The sequence below is a fragment of the Paroedura picta genome, chromosome 3, assembly GCF_049243985.1.
Source record: "Paroedura picta isolate Pp20150507F chromosome 3, Ppicta_v3.0, whole genome shotgun sequence".
NCBI lineage: Eukaryota > Metazoa > Chordata > Lepidosauria > Squamata > Gekkonidae > Paroedura > Paroedura picta.
The window spans coordinates 110658123-110680379 of record NC_135371.1 but is presented as its reverse complement, the minus strand read 5'-3'; the positions used below and the strand labels follow the sequence as shown (position 1 = coordinate 110680379).

The 22257-nt window shown below is 42.8% G+C and overlaps 1 protein-coding gene across 11 annotated transcripts in view; it reads left to right on the top strand.

The window, feature by feature from the left end:
- TENM2 (teneurin transmembrane protein 2) overlaps nucleotides 1-22257 on the top strand; it is a 1331635-nt gene that overhangs the window by 288616 nt on the left and 1020762 nt on the right. For 10 of the 11 annotated variants that reach the window (XM_077327160.1, XM_077327168.1, XM_077327162.1 and 7 more), the window contains exon 3: nucleotides 9275-9550. The exons of the other annotated variant lie outside the window; for it this stretch is intronic. In XM_077327160.1, the coding sequence (XP_077183275.1) occupies nucleotides 9275-9550 (276 nt within the window). The remainder of the gene's footprint in view (nucleotides 1-9274; nucleotides 9551-22257) is intronic. 11 annotated transcript variants of the gene reach the window in all.

Sequence of the window (22257 nt, the reverse complement as noted above, 5' to 3'; positions counted from 1 at the left end):
TCACTGTGGAATGCACTGGAGGTTGTTCATGGATATGCTGTTGAAAGCTGTTCCGTGCAAGGGATCCCCCATATATGCTGTTAATTCAACTTGTTGAGAACAGGATAACAGAGACTGTAGGCAATATCCCGAAACAAGCAATCCTGAGAGATTTGGCCATTGTCCAGACAAGACTTCCACGAGTGACAATATCCTGATCTGTGCTTTTGGAACATCGTATTTGGTTCCCAGAGTGGGTTGACCTTGTGAGATAGTGTGTGGACGAAGCAGTGATCCACTTTGTGAAGTCTAGCAATTCTTGGGGGCGGGAGAACTCAACCGAGGCTGATGCCCAGGGGGATTACTCCATGTTGCCTCTCCCTCCCTTTTCAGCCTGCCATTATGTCTGGGATTTTGGGCTGGATAGCCAATGCAATCCATTGAGGAACAGACTCCTGTGGGCTACCTAGTGGTCAGCTGACCACAAGAGGGCAAGATCCTCTTCCCACGCTTGCCACCCTAAATGTTGAATAAAAGCTGTGTCCAAATATTTTATGCCAAATTATGGTTGTCAGTGTCCTCATTAGGTGATCAATATCCCCCTGCAAGGCAAGATTGTTTGCCGTATAGAAGATTGTTTCCTTTTATGCAGCTCAAAATTTATATGAATCCTCTTGGGGGGTAGACTTGGCAAGAGTAGTGGGGGGAACTAGCTTTAGTACTGTAGATTAATTGCCACATGTACATTTCTATAAACCTAATGTCCTTGCCAGTCTACACCAACCAGTATTTTATATGTATTATATATAAGATGCTGATTACTTAAATGAGTTCTTACTTAAATGAGTAAAAGGGTGGCATTGTTAACCACTGCTTGTGGTTTGAGCAATTGCCTGTGATATGAGTGGGGGGGAAACACAGTACAGAAAGAATAGATGATAATATTTATGGTAACTTCAGACATTTGGGAAAATGCTTTATACTGTGAGTGCATCTTATAATTGCTTCTAAAAACTGAAAATTGAAATGATAGTTTAGATTTTATTGTTCAAAAATTAGAAAAAAATATTTTGTAATTTTTAACCAATGTATCTGTTTAAAAGTAGAAACAATAAAATTTTAAAACATAGGAATGATAAATAATATAACAAGTTTTTAAAAAGCCAGAGGAATAAAAATAGCACAAACAAAATTCAGCAGCCTAAAAACAGTTTTCCTAACACACGCTAAAAGCAGATCATTAAAAACCCTTAAATGCAATTGAGCTCTTTAATTCAAACCCTGGGAAAAAGAAATGTATACACCTCACATCTAAAGACAATAAGGTACATGCCATGCAAGACTCAAGGGGAAGACCAATATCAGTGCCATCGCTGCAAAAGCCCTGTCTCTCTTTGCCACACACCTCATCTCTCCAGGTAGGTGGACAAAGAGTAGTTTTTGGGAAGACAATATCATTTAGCAAACTGGAAAAATAAAGCTTTTAAGCTTATTGTGTTATTTGTATGAGAATTCAGTCTTGTTCAAAGTTCTTGAATCTTAAATGAAACATTGGACTGTCCAAACAGAAATTGGTCATAATATTCTTCATTTTAGCAAATATTTAAAGAAATGCTTAGGGTTAAATTTAGACAGTTCTGTTATGTTTATCAGAAAATCTCTAAGCATTTGTGATTCTAGCAACTAAGAAAATGGAGTATTGCTGGTTCTATCTGGCCTTTCCAGTTTTGGGGGGCTAGTTTATTACCCAAGAAACCTAAAATCTCAGGCATCAGTGTAGATGCCAGCTGGTTTGGTTTGTGCCTCCCATTTTTTGCTTGTTCCAGGGCTGCCTGGGTCAAAGCAGAGAAACTGTCTCGCAGGCACTTTGGATCCTGCTGGGCTTGCAGCCTCATGAGATGAGGTGTGTGCCTGCTATAATTTTGCTACCATATTGGATCCATTCAAGGTGCACTGAAGAGCGTAGCATTTAGTCTGCAACCTGACTTGGAACCTACACCAGTGAGAGGTGGCCCTGGCTTTATGTAACAGTTATACAAATTTACAGACTACACATTTCAAAAATATAATTCTGACATGTATTCCATACTGTCAGCATTCTGTCATTCCATCTTAAATCTTATCATATGGGTTCTAGTAACTGCTTCTAAAAATTTATAAATCTTTGATGTGTATTAAGGGCAAGGCCCATTGTATCCAGGAATGTAATGGGCGTTAGAGCTTGGTGGTAGGAAGAGGAAGGGGAGGAGTTATCCATTCTGTAAGGGCATGGGGTTGAATGGGTGTGTTGTGTGGGAGTTTGTGGTGGCATGGTGACAAATGAGGGCATGGGTGTGGGCTGATGGGTGTAAAGAGCCTGTAGTTTGGAATGTTCGTTGAGTGTGGGAGAGGACTGACCTTTGGGAATTGTGGCACAATGCTTACAGATGAGCTTTCCAGAGCCATGTCTTCAGATATGTGAAGAGAAAATCAGACTGGAGACTCTTCTTTAGGGGAGATTACATAACAACCAATTCCTCCTAGTTCTGCATTCTTTTTACTACCCAAAGAAGTCACGGCTTACAGTCCCAGTTCTACATTCAACGTCATTTCCCTTCTTGTGGGAATTAGACCACAGACACCGAAATGTCCCTCTGCCCTAATACACATGGGGTAGTCACAGTACATAAGAGTCTGCCCTGTTCCTTCAGTCTCCATTTTTTTTACTGTTGATAAAATGTTATGTGCCCATATGCTTTCATGGTTGCTCCTTAGAAGAAGAGCTGAATTTTTGTACCCTGCTTTTTATTGCCCAAAGGAGCCTCGAAGAGGTTAACAAACATCTTTTCCCTTTGTCTTCCCACAATAGACAACCTGTGAGGTATGTGGGGCTGTGAGAGGTCTGAGAGAACTGGGAATGGGCTGCAGTCACCAGTAGGCCTCAGGTGTCTCAAAGAAGTTTCCAATCGACTTCCATTCCTCTCCCCATAGCAGAATCCCTGTGAGGGAGGTGGGGTAGAGAGCCTCACTTGGAAGATGGAAACTCTAAGAGGAGGTCTCTCTGTGCACAGCAGTCTTGACATTAATCAGGTTTATGCACACTGAGGTAGTATGGAATTCTAGAATATGAACCTACACCAATCTGGCAACCTTACCTCCTCTCTGCAATGTTTTCTTGAACTGAAATAGGTCAGGAGGTTCTCAGTGACTGCGGGGGCATTACACCCTTTTGAGGTTGCACTTCCAGACCTCAAGGAATATGTTCATACCAGGGACAGCCAACCTCCAGGTGGGTCCTGGAGATTTCCTGGAATTGCTGCTCATCTCCAGACTATAAAGATCAGCTCCCCAGGCAAAAATGACTACTTTGTAGGGGTGACTGTGTAGCACTGTCTCCTATTGAGGTTTAGGGATGCCCGGTGGGGTCTGAGAATCCCCTGGAAGTACAGCTCATCTCCAGGAAGTTTGGCTGAAGGGGAAGATCTTTCCCCTTACATGCATCCCTTCAAAAGGAATGCACGTGGCCCTAGAATTCCCACAGTTGCTTGGTTGGTGATGTCTGCCCTTCTGAAGCCTGAGGCCTACTGCTGGCAACTGTTGTCCCAAGTCGTTGCCTAATAAAAGTGGATCACCTAGTTTCCCCCAAAGTCTCATTGTCTACATTCCTGTAAAGCTAACTTCACTTAAAATTATGGGCCACATGCATGTGAGTTCATAGAACTGTTTTTTTATTTACCAGGCCAAATTCAGTTCCCATGTCTCTCCAGCCATTTACTTCTTCACTATTTACAGTTTCAGGCGGTAAATATTCTTTATTTAGATCTTCCTGCAATTTCCAGACTTGCAGGACTGATACTAGTCTGTCTGTCTGTTTGTCTGCCTGGTACTGGTAATGGCTTGCCAAAGCCCATAGCCTAGGAAGACCCACCTGCACCACTCTACCCCAACCACAGTCTGTGAGCCTCTACCATTGTCTCTAGGTCACTGCTCATCTCTAGATTATAATAATCAGCTCTTTAGGCAAAAATGGCTACTTTGGAGGCTGGACTCAGAGGCATTGTATAATTTTGTAGTCCTACCTCCAAACCTTCAGGAATATTTCCAGCCCAGGTAACCAACCTCCAGGTGGGTCCAGAAGAGCTCCTGAAATTACAGCTCATCTGCAGACTATAAAGATCAGCTCCCAAGGCAAAAAATGCTGCTATGGAGTTTGGATAGGGTTGTTGTGGAGAAGAAACATCTAAGGCCTCCCACGCAGTTTGTTGTGGAGTTGGAACACTTGAGGCCTGTTGCACAGGGTTGTTGTGCAGATGAAACAGGAGGCAAAAGAACCTCTGCAACAGCATCCAGTTTCACCTGCACAGCAACCTTGTGTGGTAGGTTGCTTGGCTGTTTCTGCCCTCCAGCAGCGAGGCTTGCCACAGCAATAGTTTAAGTGAGAAGGGGCTTTTCTGTGGCCTCCTGTCAGCCAACTGTTTGGCAGAAGGGGAAAGCTTCCCCCCTTAAAAGGAAAGCACAAGTACGCCCACAGACTCTCACAGACTCCCCTGGGTTGCTCTTGGAAACACCTCCCTCGCCTCAGTCAACGGCTATTAGAGGCTTTCTTCACAGCAGGCCTGAAGGGAGCAGGGAGGGAGCACACACACCAGCCACTTGCCAGCTCTGTCAATGGTCTAAGGCAAAGTGAGGGAATTTGTTGGATGCGACAGTTAGGACAGCCTTGGGGCGAAAAGGTCTGGTGTGGCCTGTCCAAGCCTCTGTTCTCACCCCCTTCGGCAGCTCTACTGACCACCTCTCCCTGCAATAGTCAGGGGTGGACAGGCTGCAATGTTGCCAGATTGTCAATGTGCCTCCTCCTTATTGGTCCCAAGTCCTGGGGGCGAGACCAGTCCGATCTTTGGACCAGTCGGAAGGTGCTTCATGCCTTCTGATTGGTCCAAATATCAGGCTGGCCCCACCCACCTAGGCCTTAGCTTTTTATTATACAGTGAAATATGTTCCAGATATTTCCCTTCTTAGTATATGTTCCAGATATTTCCCTTCTTAGTACTTGTTCACCAGTTTTATTTTGTTGTGAATTCCTAGCTTTGATGAAATGTCAATACTTGTCAATAAGTTGTACATTCCATCATGCATTTCAGACCCAGACTATTTTTATTTTGTGATAATGGTTAGTATATCATCATTATTTGGCATGGCATTTTTGTAAAGAGGTGGAGATCGTGCATCAGCATTATGTATGGAACTGCTGAGAAATTTCTAAGGGAGTAGTAGAAAACCATTTTGATCTACTAGGATTGGATATGCAGATATACCAGTAATGGATTTACCTGTTATCTAGAAAGGATATAAATATGTAGTTTAAAAGATTACTTTAAATGTGGGGAAACAAAATGGAAAACTTGTGCTACAATAAATCATTTTATGTTCAAGATGAAATGGGAGAAGGAAATATGCAAGTGTGACATGTTGTTTTTGTGCCTGTCAGAAATGGGTTTCTGGTACTGAATGAATGTGTTTGTTCTGTGCCACAAAGGCATATCTCAGGGTTATTTTAATGTAAGTGGTGATCAAATTCTGTCCTGTAAATCACTTGAGCCATCAAGACTTTAGGCATTTTAGTTTTAAAAATTGTGGGACATTTATTTTAAAGAAAAATAGTTAAGTTCCAGGAAAATTCATTAAAATGAATAGCCACTTCATTTGTAAGCAGAGATGCTTGAACACTTGTCAGTTCAGTTCCTGTTTGCCAGGGGGGATTAGACAGGTAGTTAATTCATGGGCTGTTTGCAACTTGTCCATGTGCAGTCATGGGAATCAACTGAGAGTTCACTTCTGAACTCCAGCTGGGGAAATTTTGCTCTCTACTCAGCAAGAGTTTTTTTGGGCGGGGGGATGTCAGAAGGTGATCAGCTGGAAGTCAAGTTCTGGAAGTCAAGTTCTTCTGATCTCTCACCCTGGGAATTTTGCTGCCTCCCAGCCTTGAAATGCAGCAGATTTAGGGTATGGCTGTTGTCTTTGGTTGCAGAGAAAAGGAGAGAGACCTGCTTTTTCCTCTCCCTCATACTACATATGCAGTCTTCATTGGCTATGGCACAAATCACAAAGGACATTCAAGTGAAGTAGCAGCACTTCAAAAAAAGCCCAGAAACAAACCATTAACTGGTAATGTTAATACAGAATTGGTGTTCTATACTTTCTACAGTTAACATAAGGAATCAACATGGATGTGGCATGAAGGTTCAGAAGAGCTTCCAAAGGTATCCACTGTACACTGTTTTATAATACGTTCTCTGAAGAGCTCCTAGCTCTGCAAATACCATGTTGGTGTTTCCCAGGCCCAGAGAAGTATGCCTGGCCCTGGCTCCAGCCTGGTGGACTGAGTTGGCATCAGAGATCCAGGCCCTTACAGGTTTTTACTATAAGCCACCTTTTTGGAGAGGATGGATGGGTGGGTGGGTGGACAGATAGACAGGCAGACAGACAGACCGATCCCAGTTGAAAAATTATCAAGGCTAAGAACACAGTAATCAAATAGTTTTTGTCCAGAAAGAGGGAATAACTGGTAAATTATTAAATGATGACCTTTACCTTGACATGAGTATCTCAGAAAAAGGATAGACTCTGAAGCATGCTAAATGATTCTCTTTCCTTATAAAGGTGCTAATTATAGTAAAGACCCAGATCATCTGCTAATCCGCTTACTAGAAAGAAAAAAAACAGAACAAGTTTATTGTCCATAACCTCAATTATCTAACATGTGTGGAATGGGCCTGATACTACACTGGCATCAAAGTCAGAACAAATATTTATGTAATAGATTTATTAAGTCACCAAAATGACTTACAGCAGTGGTCCCCAACCTGCGGGCCGTGGCCCGGTGCCAGGCCGCAAAGGCCATGGTGCCGGGCTGCGGCTCCCTCTCCCCACCCCCCCCGCAGTAAAAAACTTCCCAAGCCGCAAGCTCGCGGCCCGGGAAGCTTCTTACTGCGGGAGGGCGGGGAGAGGGAATCAGGGCCGGGCCGCGCATCGTGCGGGCGCGGCGTGGCCTGATGCGCAGGTGCGGCCCGCGGGTGATGCCCGCGCGGGTGCGGCCTGCGCGGGCGCGGTGCGGGTGCGGCCCGATGTGCAGGTGCGGCCCGCGCGGGCGCGTCCCGATGCATGGGCGCGGCCCACAGGTGCGGCCCAATGTGGGGGCGTGGCCCGCGGGCGTGGCCGGTCCGTGCGGGCGCGGCCCGATGCCCTGCCGGTCCCCAGCCTCGGAATGGTTGGGGACCACTGACTTACAGCACTTACAGTAAAACTTTTACTTTCCATCCTTTCTCCAATACATTAGAAGTGCTTTAGTACTAGTACAAGAGATCTTAAGTGTCCTGAGAGCCAAAACTGTGGGACCCAAGTGATGTCCTGTCTCAAATGTTGGAATAGTTGGTGCTTAGAAGAAGCAGTCTTTGAATGTTTTGCATGAGACTTACATGAATTCCAGCTGTTCTGATAGCACAGGGCTAGGAATAACCCACTGGTTGGAATTCTACAGATATACTGGTGATAGGAAAGGAAAGGAAACAGCACTATCACTGCTGTTTTACTGTATTATATAAACAGTTAACAGTTAGTGATAAAATTAACAAAGGCTATTTTATGTTTAATAATAAAAATAACAACAACAACTATAATAGTGTGATGTAGCCTACATCTTCGTAGGCATCATCATTATGCTATACAGTGGAACTGCAGAACCGTTGACTTGGGTCAGAAGATGGTGTTTCTGTTCTGATGCATAGTTCACTTAAAAATAGCTGATTTCTGGAAGCCATGTGCTTTTTGCCAAGCATTTTGTTTTTAAAAAAGGCAGAAATGGCTAAAAAATTTAATTCTTTATTTCCTATGTCCCTTTCATATGAAATAACAAGAGGAGTCATTAAGTTCATTTTGGCATCAAGTGCTACATTTTTTACATCAAAACAGAATGCTAATTAATGTGTAAACATCTGGGCATTTAAAGACTATTATATTCTACAGTGCATCATTAAAATATTTTACTGCATTTGTAAAACTGCTTATTTAATATATTCATAACTTGTTTGTGTTCATGTCTGCTTTTGTTTTGAACAAAGAATACATTTTAAATATCTCTGTATTTTCTTGTTATTGGGAGAGATTTTAGGATCACTTAAGAAAAGTGTGCTCTTCATTGTTGTTTCATTATGTCCTTCAATTATTAATAAAACACCTTTGCAGATCTCTCTTGATATCTGTATTGATGGTCTATCAATGTGCTCATGTTGCACATTTTATGCTTTTTTTAAATCTCTGTTATTCTCATTTCACATTATTCATTTTAAAAGAAAGTGGTATATGTAACCTCGTTTCAAAATATGAAGGCATGAGCAAAGCTAACAAATGGCAGTTGTATCATGTCTAGATTATCACGTCACACCTAATATATCTCATGTAACACCTAATATTATAACTGAAAAATCAAAAACAAATCAAGGGAGAATAACAGGACTGAAACTGAAATGAGAATTTTTACCAAATGATAGTACTGTTTGGGGTTCCAATCGATTAATTTGCAAACTTTTTATTAATGCAAGTTTAATGGCCAATGCAAATCTAAAGTAACAATATGAAATAAATAATGGCAGCTGTACTTTCTTTACAATAAATATATTATCTAGGTGGCATATTAAATACTATCCAGGTGGCATAAATATATTATCCAGGCGGCTTTGAATGACCATTTTTACCTATTTACTTCTAATGCTTCTAATACTATTTCATTTATAACTGACCTCTTGTCAAGATATTTCCTATTGGTTCTTCAATTACATTTTCCTCTTTATCTAAGTAAATAAATATCTGCATATCATGAATAATATTTTTGTGCACATTTGAGTTATTGTGTTTTCTGCAGTTGATTTTTTTCGCAATCAAGGACTAATGTAGTATGCACAAGACTTTAGACATTCATCATAGGTCTCCATCATCTTACCAACATCCCAGGTCCCATTATTTTTTTAAAATTTCCACAAAGTGAAGAATTCCACAAAGAGAAGAAATCATGATAGTGAAAGTGAAACCCAATCTAGACAGGTATACATTGTTACTGAACCTTTATGTCATGCATCTTTGCTATATTGTTCCATCTGAACCACCTTGACAATATCTACACAACCTAGTTCAGTACATGTTTTGGTTCTGCATGAATGGGAAGGTAAAAAGGTCTGTCACTTTCTTTTCAAATACATTTACATTTTTTAAAAAATCTTTCTTCTAGATTGTAATTGTTCTTTTTCTTCTGCTGTTTTCCTAGGAACAAACTTCACCCTTGCTGAACTAGGAATCTGTGAGCCCTCTCCCCATCGAAGTGGTTACTGCTCAGATATAGGAATACTTCATCAAGGTTATTCCCTCAGCACTGGGTCTGATGCTGACTCGGATACAGAAGGAGGAATGTCTCCAGAGCATGCCATACGACTGTGGGGTAGAGGGATTAAATCCAGACGCAGTTCTGGTCTGTCAAGCCGTGAAAATTCTGCCCTGACCTTGACTGATTCTGACAATGAAAATAAATCAGATGAAGAAAACGGTAGGACTGTTTCTCCAGTAAATTTCTGAATGTACCTCTGCCAGTGATTTGCAATATGAAATACATAAAAGATTTTATTTTCCTTTTTCCTAATGAAATATAAATGTGATGAAAATAACAGGAAAATCAACTATGATGGGCAACCTTCAGGACTCAAATGTTGGAAAGGGATTTGCGATTTTATTTCATCTGTAAGATTTCCTTAAAATCTAGACATTTCATATTTTAAATGGTCAGACATCTAACCCACTAAAGGTTTGGTATATAAAGACAAAACAAAAAACATTATTTAATTCAATATACTAACTGCCTTTTTTTCCAGCATTGTCTAATATTTACTGATAGTCCTATTCTTTATTAAACTGCAAACAACTTAGTGTTTTTGTTAGTCAAATGAGCTGTTGACTGTCATGTTTGTCCTAATCAAAATCTCAACCAATGAGGCTTCTGAAGAGAGCAGGAAAACTTTGTTTGAACAAAGGAGAACCCAAGTCTCAAAAGCCTGAATTCCAAAGAGCAAGTGAAAATACAAGTTTATATATATATATATAATTCTCATTATGGTTTTGTACTTTGGTTTGCCATACCTGTGAGGCATAAGAGAAACAGCAGAGTAAGTAGCTCCTAAATCTACCAACCAGTCAACTTCTTGCCTACCCCTAAAGTAATTTTACAAGGCCTCATTAAAGAATATTTAATCCAGACCTGCCAGCCCATTCACTCCTGGCAACCTCATTAGTTGCTTTCTCTTATTCCTTCTAACATCTACACCCTTCTTGATCCTTCAGCTCCCCTTCTTTCTTCCAGCTTGGGGTATTCCCTTTTCCAATAGCCTTTTTAATGACCAAAATTGCACACATCCTTAGTAAGAGGAACCTGTTCACCACTAGTCTATCCAGTAAGAGAGGGGAAAGCCCTTCTTCTGTCTTTATTACTTTGTGGTTTCAAGACTGCTGCAATAAAAGCAGTCTGCCACTTCATTCTCTTCTCTTTTATCTTCCTGTTTCTCCATATCTCTGTTCACATATACTTTGAAAGCTATTCCTACCAATTCACTCAAATGCTTTCTTGCAGCTGCTTCTGTCTTTTGCAACTTTCACCTTTTATCATTGTATGAGTGCCTAATCACTTTCAATATTTATGCATTTGCCTCTGATTCAGGATCTATATCACTGTAAGTCCTAAAAGCCTTTATTCAACTTCTCAAGAATTTTGAGGGATCCTCATCCATTTCCTTATGAGCATCATATAGTTTACTCAGATTTGTTGGCTTAGGGACTGCCTGCTTTATTTCTTTCACAAGAGCTGTCTGATATTCATTCATAGATAGTAGCTCAACTGCATTAGTGTGCTGCCACTGTGTCAGTAGGGGGAAATACAATATCTGAATGGGGCCTTCGGTAATCATGGAATCATACAGTTGGAAGGGGCCATACAGGTCATTTAGTTCAACCCCCTGCTCAATGTAGGATCAGCCTAAAGCAGCTGCTGTTCAAAGACCACCAGTGAATTTTTTTTCCTGATATCTAGCCGGTATCGATCTACGCATAGTTTAAAGCCATTACTGTGGGTCCTATCTTCTGCTGCCAACAGGAACTATTCCCTTCCCACCTGCAAGCAACAACCTTTCAAATACTTAAAGGCCGATTATGCACAGCCGCCGAAACAGCGATTTTGGGTCACATGGAAAACCCGAGGGAGAAGAAGCGAAGCAAACCGCTTACGCACAGGATGGGACGCAACGGTGGCCAAAACCCAGAGTAACCATTTATGCACGTGGCAACTCTGGCGCCACTTCTGGTTGCGCCCTGGTTGCCCAGAAGCTCTGCTTTTTTCCGTGTTTTGCTAACGTGGCTTTTTCGGTGGCCTGCACAGAATCTGCAGCCAGTTGCAGCCAGCACCGTGCATTATCAGTGATTTTAGGTGACACCATTCCACCCCGAATGTGGACCTTCCCCTCCGTGCATAATGGGCCGAAGAAAGCGATCTTGTACTCTCTCAATCTGAACGCTCCCAAGTCCCTTTTCCTTTCCTCATAGGGCTTGGCCCCAAGCCCTGGGTCATCCTCATCGGTCTCCTCAGCACCCTTTTAAATTTTGTCCACATCCTTTTTTAAATGAGGCCTTCAGAACTGTGCACAGTACTCTAAGTATGGTGTGATCAATGATGTTTAAAATGGTACTGTGACATCTTGAAATTTTAATGAGGTGTCACTGTTGATGCAGCCCAAAAATGCATTCACCATTTTTAGCACCACATCATACTGCCTGCTCATACTTAGCTTACAGACTACATGATCCTTCTTTATTGATGGCCTAGGTGTAAACTGCATGGAGCTTTTATTCCAACCCCAGATCGATTCAGCCCCTGCCCTCTACACAGAATGCGATTTCCATTTGGATTTGGGCCGATTTAAAATTTCCTTCTGCAGCAAGAAGGATTTATCTGGAGTGACCCTAACTTTATTGTGCGATATCTTAGAGTGCTTTTAAGCCTCAATATTTAAAGGCTGTTTTGAATTTGGGCTCTCCTCCGTGGTAGAGGACCCGTGATTGGCCACAGGTGGTCATGTGACAAACTTGCCTTAAAGGAGAAGCCCCTAATTTCTCTCAACTTCTGTCGGTCCTGGATTTTTTCTCTCTTCTCTGCCTATCATCTCCCCCCCCCTCCAAGAAAAGAAAGACTCTCCCTGTTTGGCTTCTCTCCCCCCACCCTTCAAGAAAAGAAAGAAAGAGGCTTGGCTCCCCTCCCCCTTCTGAACTACCATAACCACATGCAGAACACTTTCTTGTTTCAATGGGGAGGGGGGGGGGAGAGGAAGACCCGAGTTCAAAGCGATCTGAATTCAACAGGATTGCCAATGGAATAAACAAAGTAAGTGCAGACTCTACCTTAGTCTTTTCTAAGACAATGGCCTTTTCTTCTGTACTGAATAGGGTGTCTAACAATGTTTGACAATCAGCCCAAGCTGACTTATGGAATGGAGAAAATTCTCTGAAAGAGCGTATGGACCTGATTAGGGTCTAGCTGAAGAGTGGGGGTGCATTATTTCCAATAAAGTAAGTGATGAAGGGAACATGCAATTAACTGATTCATCCCCTCACATCCCAAGCTTCTCAGAGTGGCATCACTAAATGTCATGGCTGAAAGCCTGATGTGAACATTGGCCCAGGAGTCAGCATTCAATCAGCTTGGTTACTTAGGTTCCATATGCTCATTTGGAGAAGACAGTAGGAATTCTCCAATTTACCATCAGAGAAGACTCCATGGTTGCAAGGGCTTGGGGAATTTCCTAAGATTTCTAATATATGTTCTACAGGAAAATCACCCATCTCCCCTATTTTACTCTTGCCTGCTTATGGTGGTGGAGCAGATGATGGGGCAGATGGAATAGGGCATATGTTTTCTCCAGTCATAGGTCCTGACACACTCATGTTATAATCCACATTGGCACATAATTGTGAGTGCAACAGATCTTTAACAATCTACCAGAACTGCCTCATCAACTGTCTAATACTGTCTAAACCGGCAGCTTTGGATTAGGTGTAGTTTTTACATTTTACTTAAGTATTTGCACAGTACATGTATCACCATCTTGCAAGAAATCAGGATGAATAATAGCATGAAACAAAAACTCCTTCTCTTTTACAAAAACTATAAAATCCCATGCTATACTCAACTCATAAGTTCCCTTGGCTGGCCAAGGACCATTACCAAGTAAATAAAATGGCCTAATGTACAATAATGAATCAATCTGGAGACAGAATAGTCCAATGACAGTAACCAATCCCTACATCTTTACTAGACATTGGTGAGGGCTCAAAGGCTGTCCAGATTTACTCTGTATTTTTCCTATTTTGGGCTCTGAAATATGCAACTGCTTCTTCCATGTAGACTTATCTCCAATTCACTCATGGGCTTATTCCTAGCCTAAATCTGCAACTAAGGGGCAACACAAGTCTCTTACATGTTCTCCAATGCGCTGTCAATCCCAAAGCTCCTCTTCCAAAGCCTCCAAGAAGTCATGTCTCATCAATCAAAGTAACAGTGAAGTCACAGGCACTGGGATGTCTATCAGGGACCCAAACAACAACAGTTGTTGACTAAGAAAGGCATGTCATTGGTCTGCTTCATCACTCTCTCTGGGTGAGTAGGCTGAGTCCCATCTGGGGTGACAATTTGTTAGCCATATGGACTGCTATCTATCCCAATTTGAAACACAACCAGTGAGGCTTCTGAAATGAGCAGGAAAAACTTTGTTCAGACTAAGAGGAACCCAAACATCAAAACCCTACAAGATTTTTATAATCATGCACAAACAACTTTTGGACATGCACAGATGTCCATTCCTTTGTATAACATAACATACCTCTCTATCCCATACATTGCTAATCATGAACTCTTCATCTATCTTTCACTTCATCCCTCCATTAATGGCTTATTTCTTTAGCCATTTCAATTATGTTAACTAATTAACTGAACTTCTATCACTATTGTCTGGTTTCTATCAATTTTTGACCATGCCTGGTACCAATCTAATTGACAAGAAAAGATGGGATGTTTTCTTTGACCATGAGGTAATCTTTCCAATGTTGCCTAGTGCTTAGTATAGAACTCATTATCTTACATACCATACAATGATATTTTCCTGTGCTATTCTACAGAAAAGCAAGAAGTGAGATTTTCCTATTAACCTATTATTTCTCAACTTCAACAAGAAACTCAAAATGGAGTTTCTTTGGTTCTTGTACTATATCATGAAATAGATGTTGAACTATTTCCTTTAATATTTTGATGCCATTTCAATTTTGTTTTAAATTGAATTGTGAGTTATTTTGTGCTGTATCTTTTCAGAATAGTACTCTTTGCATTATTGAGTTTTATATTAAAGTCTTTTGTATATGCATGTGGTTTTTAAAATGCATTATTAAATGTATTTAATAGTTTGCCCAGATACCAGCTCTGACTACTGCTTTCCTAGAGATATAAGGTGACTAAAGTACATTTCAGCATTGGGGACATACATATGTCTCAGGCCACAGTGTGTGTACAATACCATACCACACATGGTAATTGGATAGATGGCAAGGTTTGAGGAAATGTGTCAGATATTCTAAAAATCATTATTAAATATTACTCATGGAAGAACAGCAGATAGTCTTTTGGTAAAATAAGATGTTAGGAAAATGATTATTTCTTGTTCTATATATTTGTGGCTATAACGTATATATATGCAGTTTGAATGATTGTTATACAAGCAAAGGTATAATTGTTAGTAAACTTCATGTTTTTTTGTTTGAAAAATCCTCTTTTGTTCAAAAAATCAATGTGTTTTCCTGTCACTGATTTTATGAAGTTTGGAGTTATATTATCATATAGATTGACAGGCACCCTACTGCTTCTGTACCACAGCATGGACACTTACAAAGCTATCATTAATTTCTCACACTTGTGGTTGGCAGTAGTTTCCTACATAATAAACACAGTGTCCTTCAAGATCCAAATCAATAACCTGTTAGGTATGCACCTCTTGAAGAGGTGAAACAAGAATCTATACTTTAGGAAAAAAGCACTCTCTCTATATAATTCTGATTTGCAGGACACAAAACTCTTGTAGGGGGGAAATTTTCCTCTTCCACCTGCCCATGTGAATTGTGCTTGTGATTAATGGATTTCACTGAATTTATTTCAAGTCATTTAGTTTTTTCTTTAAACCATGGTTCGGCTGCTATATTAAACACACTTAACAGCTTTAAAAAACTGGCATTCTGATAGTGGATGCTAATCACAGATTATATCATTCCACTTCAAAATAATAAACTGTCAATTTTCTTTTGGTATTAAATCAATTTTGGCACTATCCTGTACATTTCCAAGTAGCTTAGTGGAAGCTTAATTGCAATAAATCACTCTAACATGAATATTTTCAACACTGGTGCTAATTCTAATTCTAATTCACATGCCAGGCTTAAGGGATACCTCTCCACTTTTAGAGCTGTTGAAATTGAATTTTATTTTAAAGTGCAACTTTATGAACCTGCATCATTAGTAGGTTTGAAACACATGTTTTTAAAGCAAAGTACTATTTTGTGATGATCATGCAAAATTCTTTTTGCTATAAGAAGGCACTGGAGGCAAAGTGAGCAAAATTACATGAAACCTTCTTAGCAACATTCCAGAATGTTTATATCAAGAATTGATCCTGTTTATATTACATATATTTCTGATCCAGTGCCACTGTTTTATTTTAGGAAGACCCACAGTGAAACCTGCCAGTTCTTTGTGCTGTTAATTAAGACAGATGCTGCTTTCATTCCCTTTTAATGGGGTTTAGAGGTTGTGCTCCATTGCTGTTTGTAATTTTAGTTGTTATTAGTCTTAGTTTTAAATAATTTTATGTGTACTCTCAACTGATTAATGCTGTTGTTGGTGCGGCTACATATCTGTTCTGTGTAGTTAGGAGTCTGGATAGCTTGCTGTCTGGAAACTGCTTCTTTTCTATTTTACTTCCCTGGTGTGAGGCGAAAGATATATTGGCTTCTGTTGGGTTTTGGGTGGGCAAGAGGATAGTACAATTCTGTTCCTTGTTATTTATGTTCTGTTGTATATTGTTCTAAGTAGGGAGAACCAAGCAAGTTGTATGTATTTATATACATGGTTACTAAGTGCTGTGGTTCTTTTTCAGAAAGTTATAGCAAAATAGTATTTTGGTTTCTAATTTTAAAGAGTTTTTTCCCCCTTTTCTATTGCTCTCTCGTGTGTTTTGTTGTTGGATTTTTTAAAGTTTATTTTAACCTTCTTAAAGCTTTTAAGTTGTTTTAATCACTATTTGAATTTAAGCTGCTTTGTTCTAGTTTAGGATGCACTGTCTGTATATTTAATATATCTAATTCATTTAAATCAGTGACTAATGGAATTAGTAAAAAGTGGATCTGCCTTTTTGATGATGATTTTAACATGAAACCAAAACAAAGTAGATTACATGATTTTTCCTAGTTTTTTCCAGTTCCCCTAAAAATAGGTTTGAACCTTTGATCCATAAGAGTCAAGTGGAAGATGAGAAACTTGGTAGATCCCACTCTTTTAACCAAAACAGTTCACTTTTTTTTCCAATGGGAAAATATGTGTTAACATTAGACCAGAATTCTGGAAAGAGGTATCAAAATCTCAGTTTGCTGGAATCACAAACAAAGAACAGACATCCTGAAACTTAATTATGAGAGGCCATTCTTAGACAGGTTTACTGGTAACCCCAGGGTTACTCTAGAGCCCCAGAGGTTCCTCCAGTTGTTGCTGTTAGAATCATAGAATAATAGAGTTTGAAGGGACCTCCTGGGTCATCCAGTCCAACCCCACTCACAATGCAGGACACCCACAACCCTATTGCTCATACACTGTAACCTGCCACCCTCTTGAATTTTCACAGAATCGACCTCTCCGTCAGATGGCTATCCAGCCTCTATTTAAAAATTTTCAAAGATGGGGAACCCACCACCTCCTGAGGGATTCTGTTCCACTGAGAAACAGCTCTGACTGTCAGGAACTTTTTCTGGATGTTTAGACAGAATGTCTTTTTAATTAGTTTCATCCCATTGATTCTAGTCCATCCCTCCAGAGCAAGAGAGAACAACTCTGCTCCATCCTCTGTATGGCTGCCTTTTAAATACTTGAAGATGATTATCAGATCCCCTCTCAGTTGTCTCATCTCCAGGCTAAACAGACCAAGCTCCCCCAACCTTTTCTCATACGTCTTGATCTCCAAACCCCTCACCCTCTTTGTTGTCCTCCTTTGGACACACTCCAGTTTGTCTGCACCCTTCTTCAACTGTGATGCCCAAAACTGAACACAATACTCCCAACTGAAACCGAACCAGAACAGAATAAAGCGGTACTATCACCTCCCATGATCTGAACACAATATTGTTGTTGTTGTTGTTGTTGTTGTTGTTGTTGTTATTATTATTATTATTATTATTTATGGAGCTTATATCCCACAGCTTTCCAAAGACTTGTGGTGGCTTATAAACATAAGCCTCCTATAAAAGCCCCTATATAAAACCCATTAGCCCTAAGGCCATAAAAATGCTTTACAAACCACAAGATCGGTGGCCAAATTCCCTTATCCCCTGAGCAGGCCTCCCTAGAGGTGGGGGTTAGATGGAGTACTTAGCCTGAGGAGAGGCCATGTTGTTCTTAGCACCAAAGACCTGATAAAAGAGCTCTGTTTTGCAGGCTGTGCAGAAATATAACAGCTCTGTCAGTGTCCTCAATACTCCCGGGAGGTCATTCCACCAGGTCAGGGCTAGTACTAAAAGGCCCTGGCCCTAGTCAAGGCCAGCATGCTTCCTTAGAGTCAGGGACCTCCAACAGTTTAGCGCCCACAGAGTGGAGTGCTGTGCTGGGGGCATAAGAAGACAAGCAATCCCTTAGATAGGCATGGCCCAAGCCATGAATGGCTTTAAAGGTCAAAATCAAAACCTTGAACTGCTTTAGCATAGGCTGGATATGGGTCCTCCAAGATGTTTTTGTGTGGACCCTAGCAGCCGCATTCTGTACTGGCTGGAGTTTCCAGATCAAGAACAATAGTAGGCCAGCGTAGAGTAAGTTACAGATGTCCAATTTAGAGGTGAGTGGTGCATGGATAACAATAGCCAAGCAGTCCTGGGGCAGGTAGGGCACTAGTAGTCTCGCATGGGGCAGTTGGTAAAATGCTGTGTGGGCTACTCCCATGACCTGGGCCTCCATAGATAGAGAGGCAAACAGGATCACACCCAAATTCCTTGCAGAGGGCAAGATTTTAAGCTGTACCCCATCCCAGGTGCATAAGCACACTTCCTGTTCTGTCACCTTTCTGCCCAGCCAAATGACTCCATCTTGGAGGGCTTGAGTTACAGGCGACTGTGCGCTAACCATCCAGCAATGAATTCAAAACATCTGGCTGATGTATCTGTAGGGGGTAGTCCCTGTGGCCATTCATGAGGAGCTGGGTGTCATTCACATATTGGTGACAGCCCAGCTCATAGCTCTGGACCAGCTGTGCCAGAGGATACAAAATAATATGGCAAGAATTTGGTTCTATACAACACTGCAAGTTCTTTCTTTAGGGGGAGTTCTCCTATACCTGCCTTCAACCACTGCAGAAGGGAATACATTTATTCAAGTTAACATAAACGCTCAGTGAGACGGCGTTATTATTAGATAGGAAAATTAAGTTGCAGGGCCTGCAAAATGGAGCTCTTCCACCAGGCATTTGCTTGAGGCTGACTGACCCTTAAGATCTACAGGTCCCCCCCCCTGCCAGACTGAGAGGTCGAACCTACCAGGAGGTCGAACCTACCAGGCCAGGCAGCTCGGCCCCACGTCGGCGGGGCAGCGTCAGCAGGGCAGCATCGGTGGGGCAGGCGGTGCGGCTCAGGGGCGGCGGGGCAGCAGAGAGTGGACGTCTGAGGTGTTCGGCGGCACGCGACAGTGGGCCAGCCACTGCAGGCCGGGTGGTGCAGCCCAGCGGTGGCGGGCCAGCAGCGGCGGCACAGGCTCGACGGGCCAGGCACCGCAGGACAGGCTGTACGGCTCAGCTTCGGCAGGCCCAGTGTCGGCGGGCCAGGCACGGGGCTGGCGTAGCGGCAGCTCGGCGGAGTAGGCTCCGCAGCGAGGCTTCCGGCGGTGGCTCAGCTCTGTGGCGTCCTGGAAAGTGAGGGAGAGGTCGGGTCTGGTGGCAGCGGCGATCCGTAAGTGGCGGGTGTGGAGGGGAGGGCCAGGGACGGGCGTCCGTTGGCGGGGTGGAAAGGGCGTGGCGTGGGGCAGGCGGGGACGTTGGTTGGGGTGGGGGTGCAAAGGAGGCGGGCGGCATTGGCCTTGGGGGGGGTTTTAGCGGTGGTGTCCGGGTAAGGGCTGGGCGGAGGGAACGGATGTTCCCCGAAGGCCAGCTTTGTGGGGCGAGCGTCCTCCCCGGCAGCCATCCGGCAAGGATGGCGGCTCGGGAGGACTGGAGAGTCTACAGTGAGGCGTCCGGGAGACGGGCCAAGTTGGCGAAGCGGCTCCTGATTCGCTCCTCTGAGTTTTTAGCCTGGACAGAGCCTGCCCTAACTCCTCCCCACCAGCCCTTAGCATTTTATTTAGTCCGCGGCGCCCACAGCGGCGCGGGACGTTTAAAGATATTGCTATATTAATACTGATAACGTTCATGTAAATGCTCCAAAAGGTTTTCTGTAAATCGCCCAGAGTCGTAGGGAAGGGCGGTATAAAAATCTAAATAAATAAACAAACAAACAAATAAATAAATAGAAGTAATGTGCCACAGAATTTGGGATATAGGACAGATCAAGAGATCATGGAGAACACGACCCCCCTGCACCAGCATAAATTACCTGGAGGTCAATATCCCAGATTCTTTTTTGGATGGTTTGGAATATAAGGTCCTCTCCAGAGATGTCTAAGGAATCAAGGTCAATACCTATACATTTTATTTTAGAGGCTATGGCCTTAGAGCATCTCAAAGTATAATGGTCAGATGGTAGAAGTGCAAGAAGGCTATTTAAAGGAGGACTAAAAAATAGATGGAGCCAATATCTTTAACTGCTCCTGCGGTTAAATAAAGCCCTAAGGGCTATTGGAGAGGAGTTAGGGCGAGCTCTGTCTGTGATAAAAACTCAGAGGGGCCAATCAGGAGCCGTAAAGCGGCTCCTGATTCGCCCCTTCAAGTGCCACTCAAGGAACAAGTGGCCAATGGGGAGCGCCTTTGCATTGGCCCCTCACCACGGCAGACCAAAATTCCATTCACCCAGCCCAGTCTGGCTGCCAGTCTGCTCCTGACCACCCCAGGGAGAGGAGGTCAGCAGGGTTGCCAAGGGGGATTAGAACACAGGCTGCGCCAGCCTTTTCTGCCCCAAGGCTGTCCTGTCAAGTCCAGCTGTAACTTTGCCTCAGAACTCTGACAGAGCTGGCAGGAGGCTGCTGAGTGCTCCCCCTCCCCCCCTTCAGGCCTGCTGCGAAGGAGCAACAGGCCCTGAGTCAGTGGAGGGAGGCATTTTCCTTCCAAGAGCAACGCAGGGGAGCCTGAGGGCCTTCCTTTTGAGGGGGGGGGACTTTCCCCTTCTGCTAAACAGTTGGCTGACAGGGAGGCCACAGAAAAGCCCCTTCTCAATTAAAATACTGCCCTGGCCGGAGGTTAGACACAGCCAAGCCATGTGTCTTTCTTCTTTGCAACTCTCTGCAGATTTGAGGCCACTGCACAGCGTTATTCTGCAGAAGAAACTCGCTCATTTGTCTCCTGTTTCATCTGCACAACAACCCTGTACAGTAGGCCTCAATTCTTTCGATTCAACAACAACCTGTGTGGGACGCCTTAAATGTTTCTACTCTACCACAACCCTCTACAAAGTAGCCCTTTCTGCCTGGGGAGATTATCTTTATACTCTGCAGGTGAGCTGTAATTCCAGGAGCTCTCCAGGCCCCACCTGGAGGTTGGCTACCCCTGGGTTGGAAATATTCCTGGAGGTTTGGAGGTGAGACATCAAAATTGTACAATGCCTCAGAGTCCAGCCTTCAAAGGAGCCATTTTTACCTGCAGTTGGTAGGGAGTGGTGCAGGGATGTCCCTCCTGGCCTATGGCTTATGGTCAGCCCTTACCAGCAACTGTTTGTATTCTGGGGGGCAGACAGGCAGACCAGCATCAGTCCTTTGAGTCTGGAAAATGCAGGAAGATCTAAATAAATATTTACGGCCTCAAACTGTAAATAGAGAACAAGTAAATGTCTGGAGACACATGGTAACTGAATTGACTTGTTGGCCTGGAAAATAACCTTGACCTGGCAAATAAAAAAACAGTATAAAAACCTTACTAAGGTCTAGACTGCTGTGTACAGAGAGTCTTCCTCTTAGGGTTGCAAGCTTCCCCGTGAGGCTCGCTACCCCACCTCCCTCATGGGGAGTCTGCTATGGGGAGAGAAAGGGAAGACGATTGGAAAATGCTTTGAGACACCTGTGGCCTGCTGGGTCACTGCGTCCCATTCCCAGTTCTCTCAGATCTCTCACAACCCTGCATACCTCACAGGTTGACTATTGTGGAGAGACGAATGGAAAAGGTGTTTGTAAACCGCTTTGAGACTCCTTTGGGTAGTAAGCAATAGGGTACAAAAATCCGTTCTTCTAAGGAGTAACCATGAAAGAAGCATGTGGGCACATAACATTTTATCAACAGTGAAAAAATGGAAAAGAAGGAAAAGGGTGGACACCTGTGTACTGTGACTACCCCATGTGTATTAGGGCAGGGGGAGAATTCAGTGTCTGTGGCCTAATTCACACAAGAAGGGAAATGGCGCAGAACTGGGAGGAATTGGTTGCCATGTAATCTTCCCCTAAGAAGAGTCTCCAGTCTGATTTTCCCTTCACATATCTGAGGACATGGCTCTGGAAAGCTCATCTGTAACCACTATGCCAAAATTCCCAAAGGTCAGTCCTCTCCCACACTCAACGATCATTCCACACCATAGATTCTTGACACCCATATCTCCACACCCATACCCTCATTTGCCACCATGCCACCACAACCTCCCACACAACACACACATTCATGCCCTTATAGACTGGATAACTCCTCCCCTTCCTCTTCCCACTGCCAAGCTCTAGCGCCCGTTGTATTCTTGGATACAACGGGCTTTGCCCCTAGTTTAATGGATAAAGTCCAAGCATGAGATTCAATGTTATGG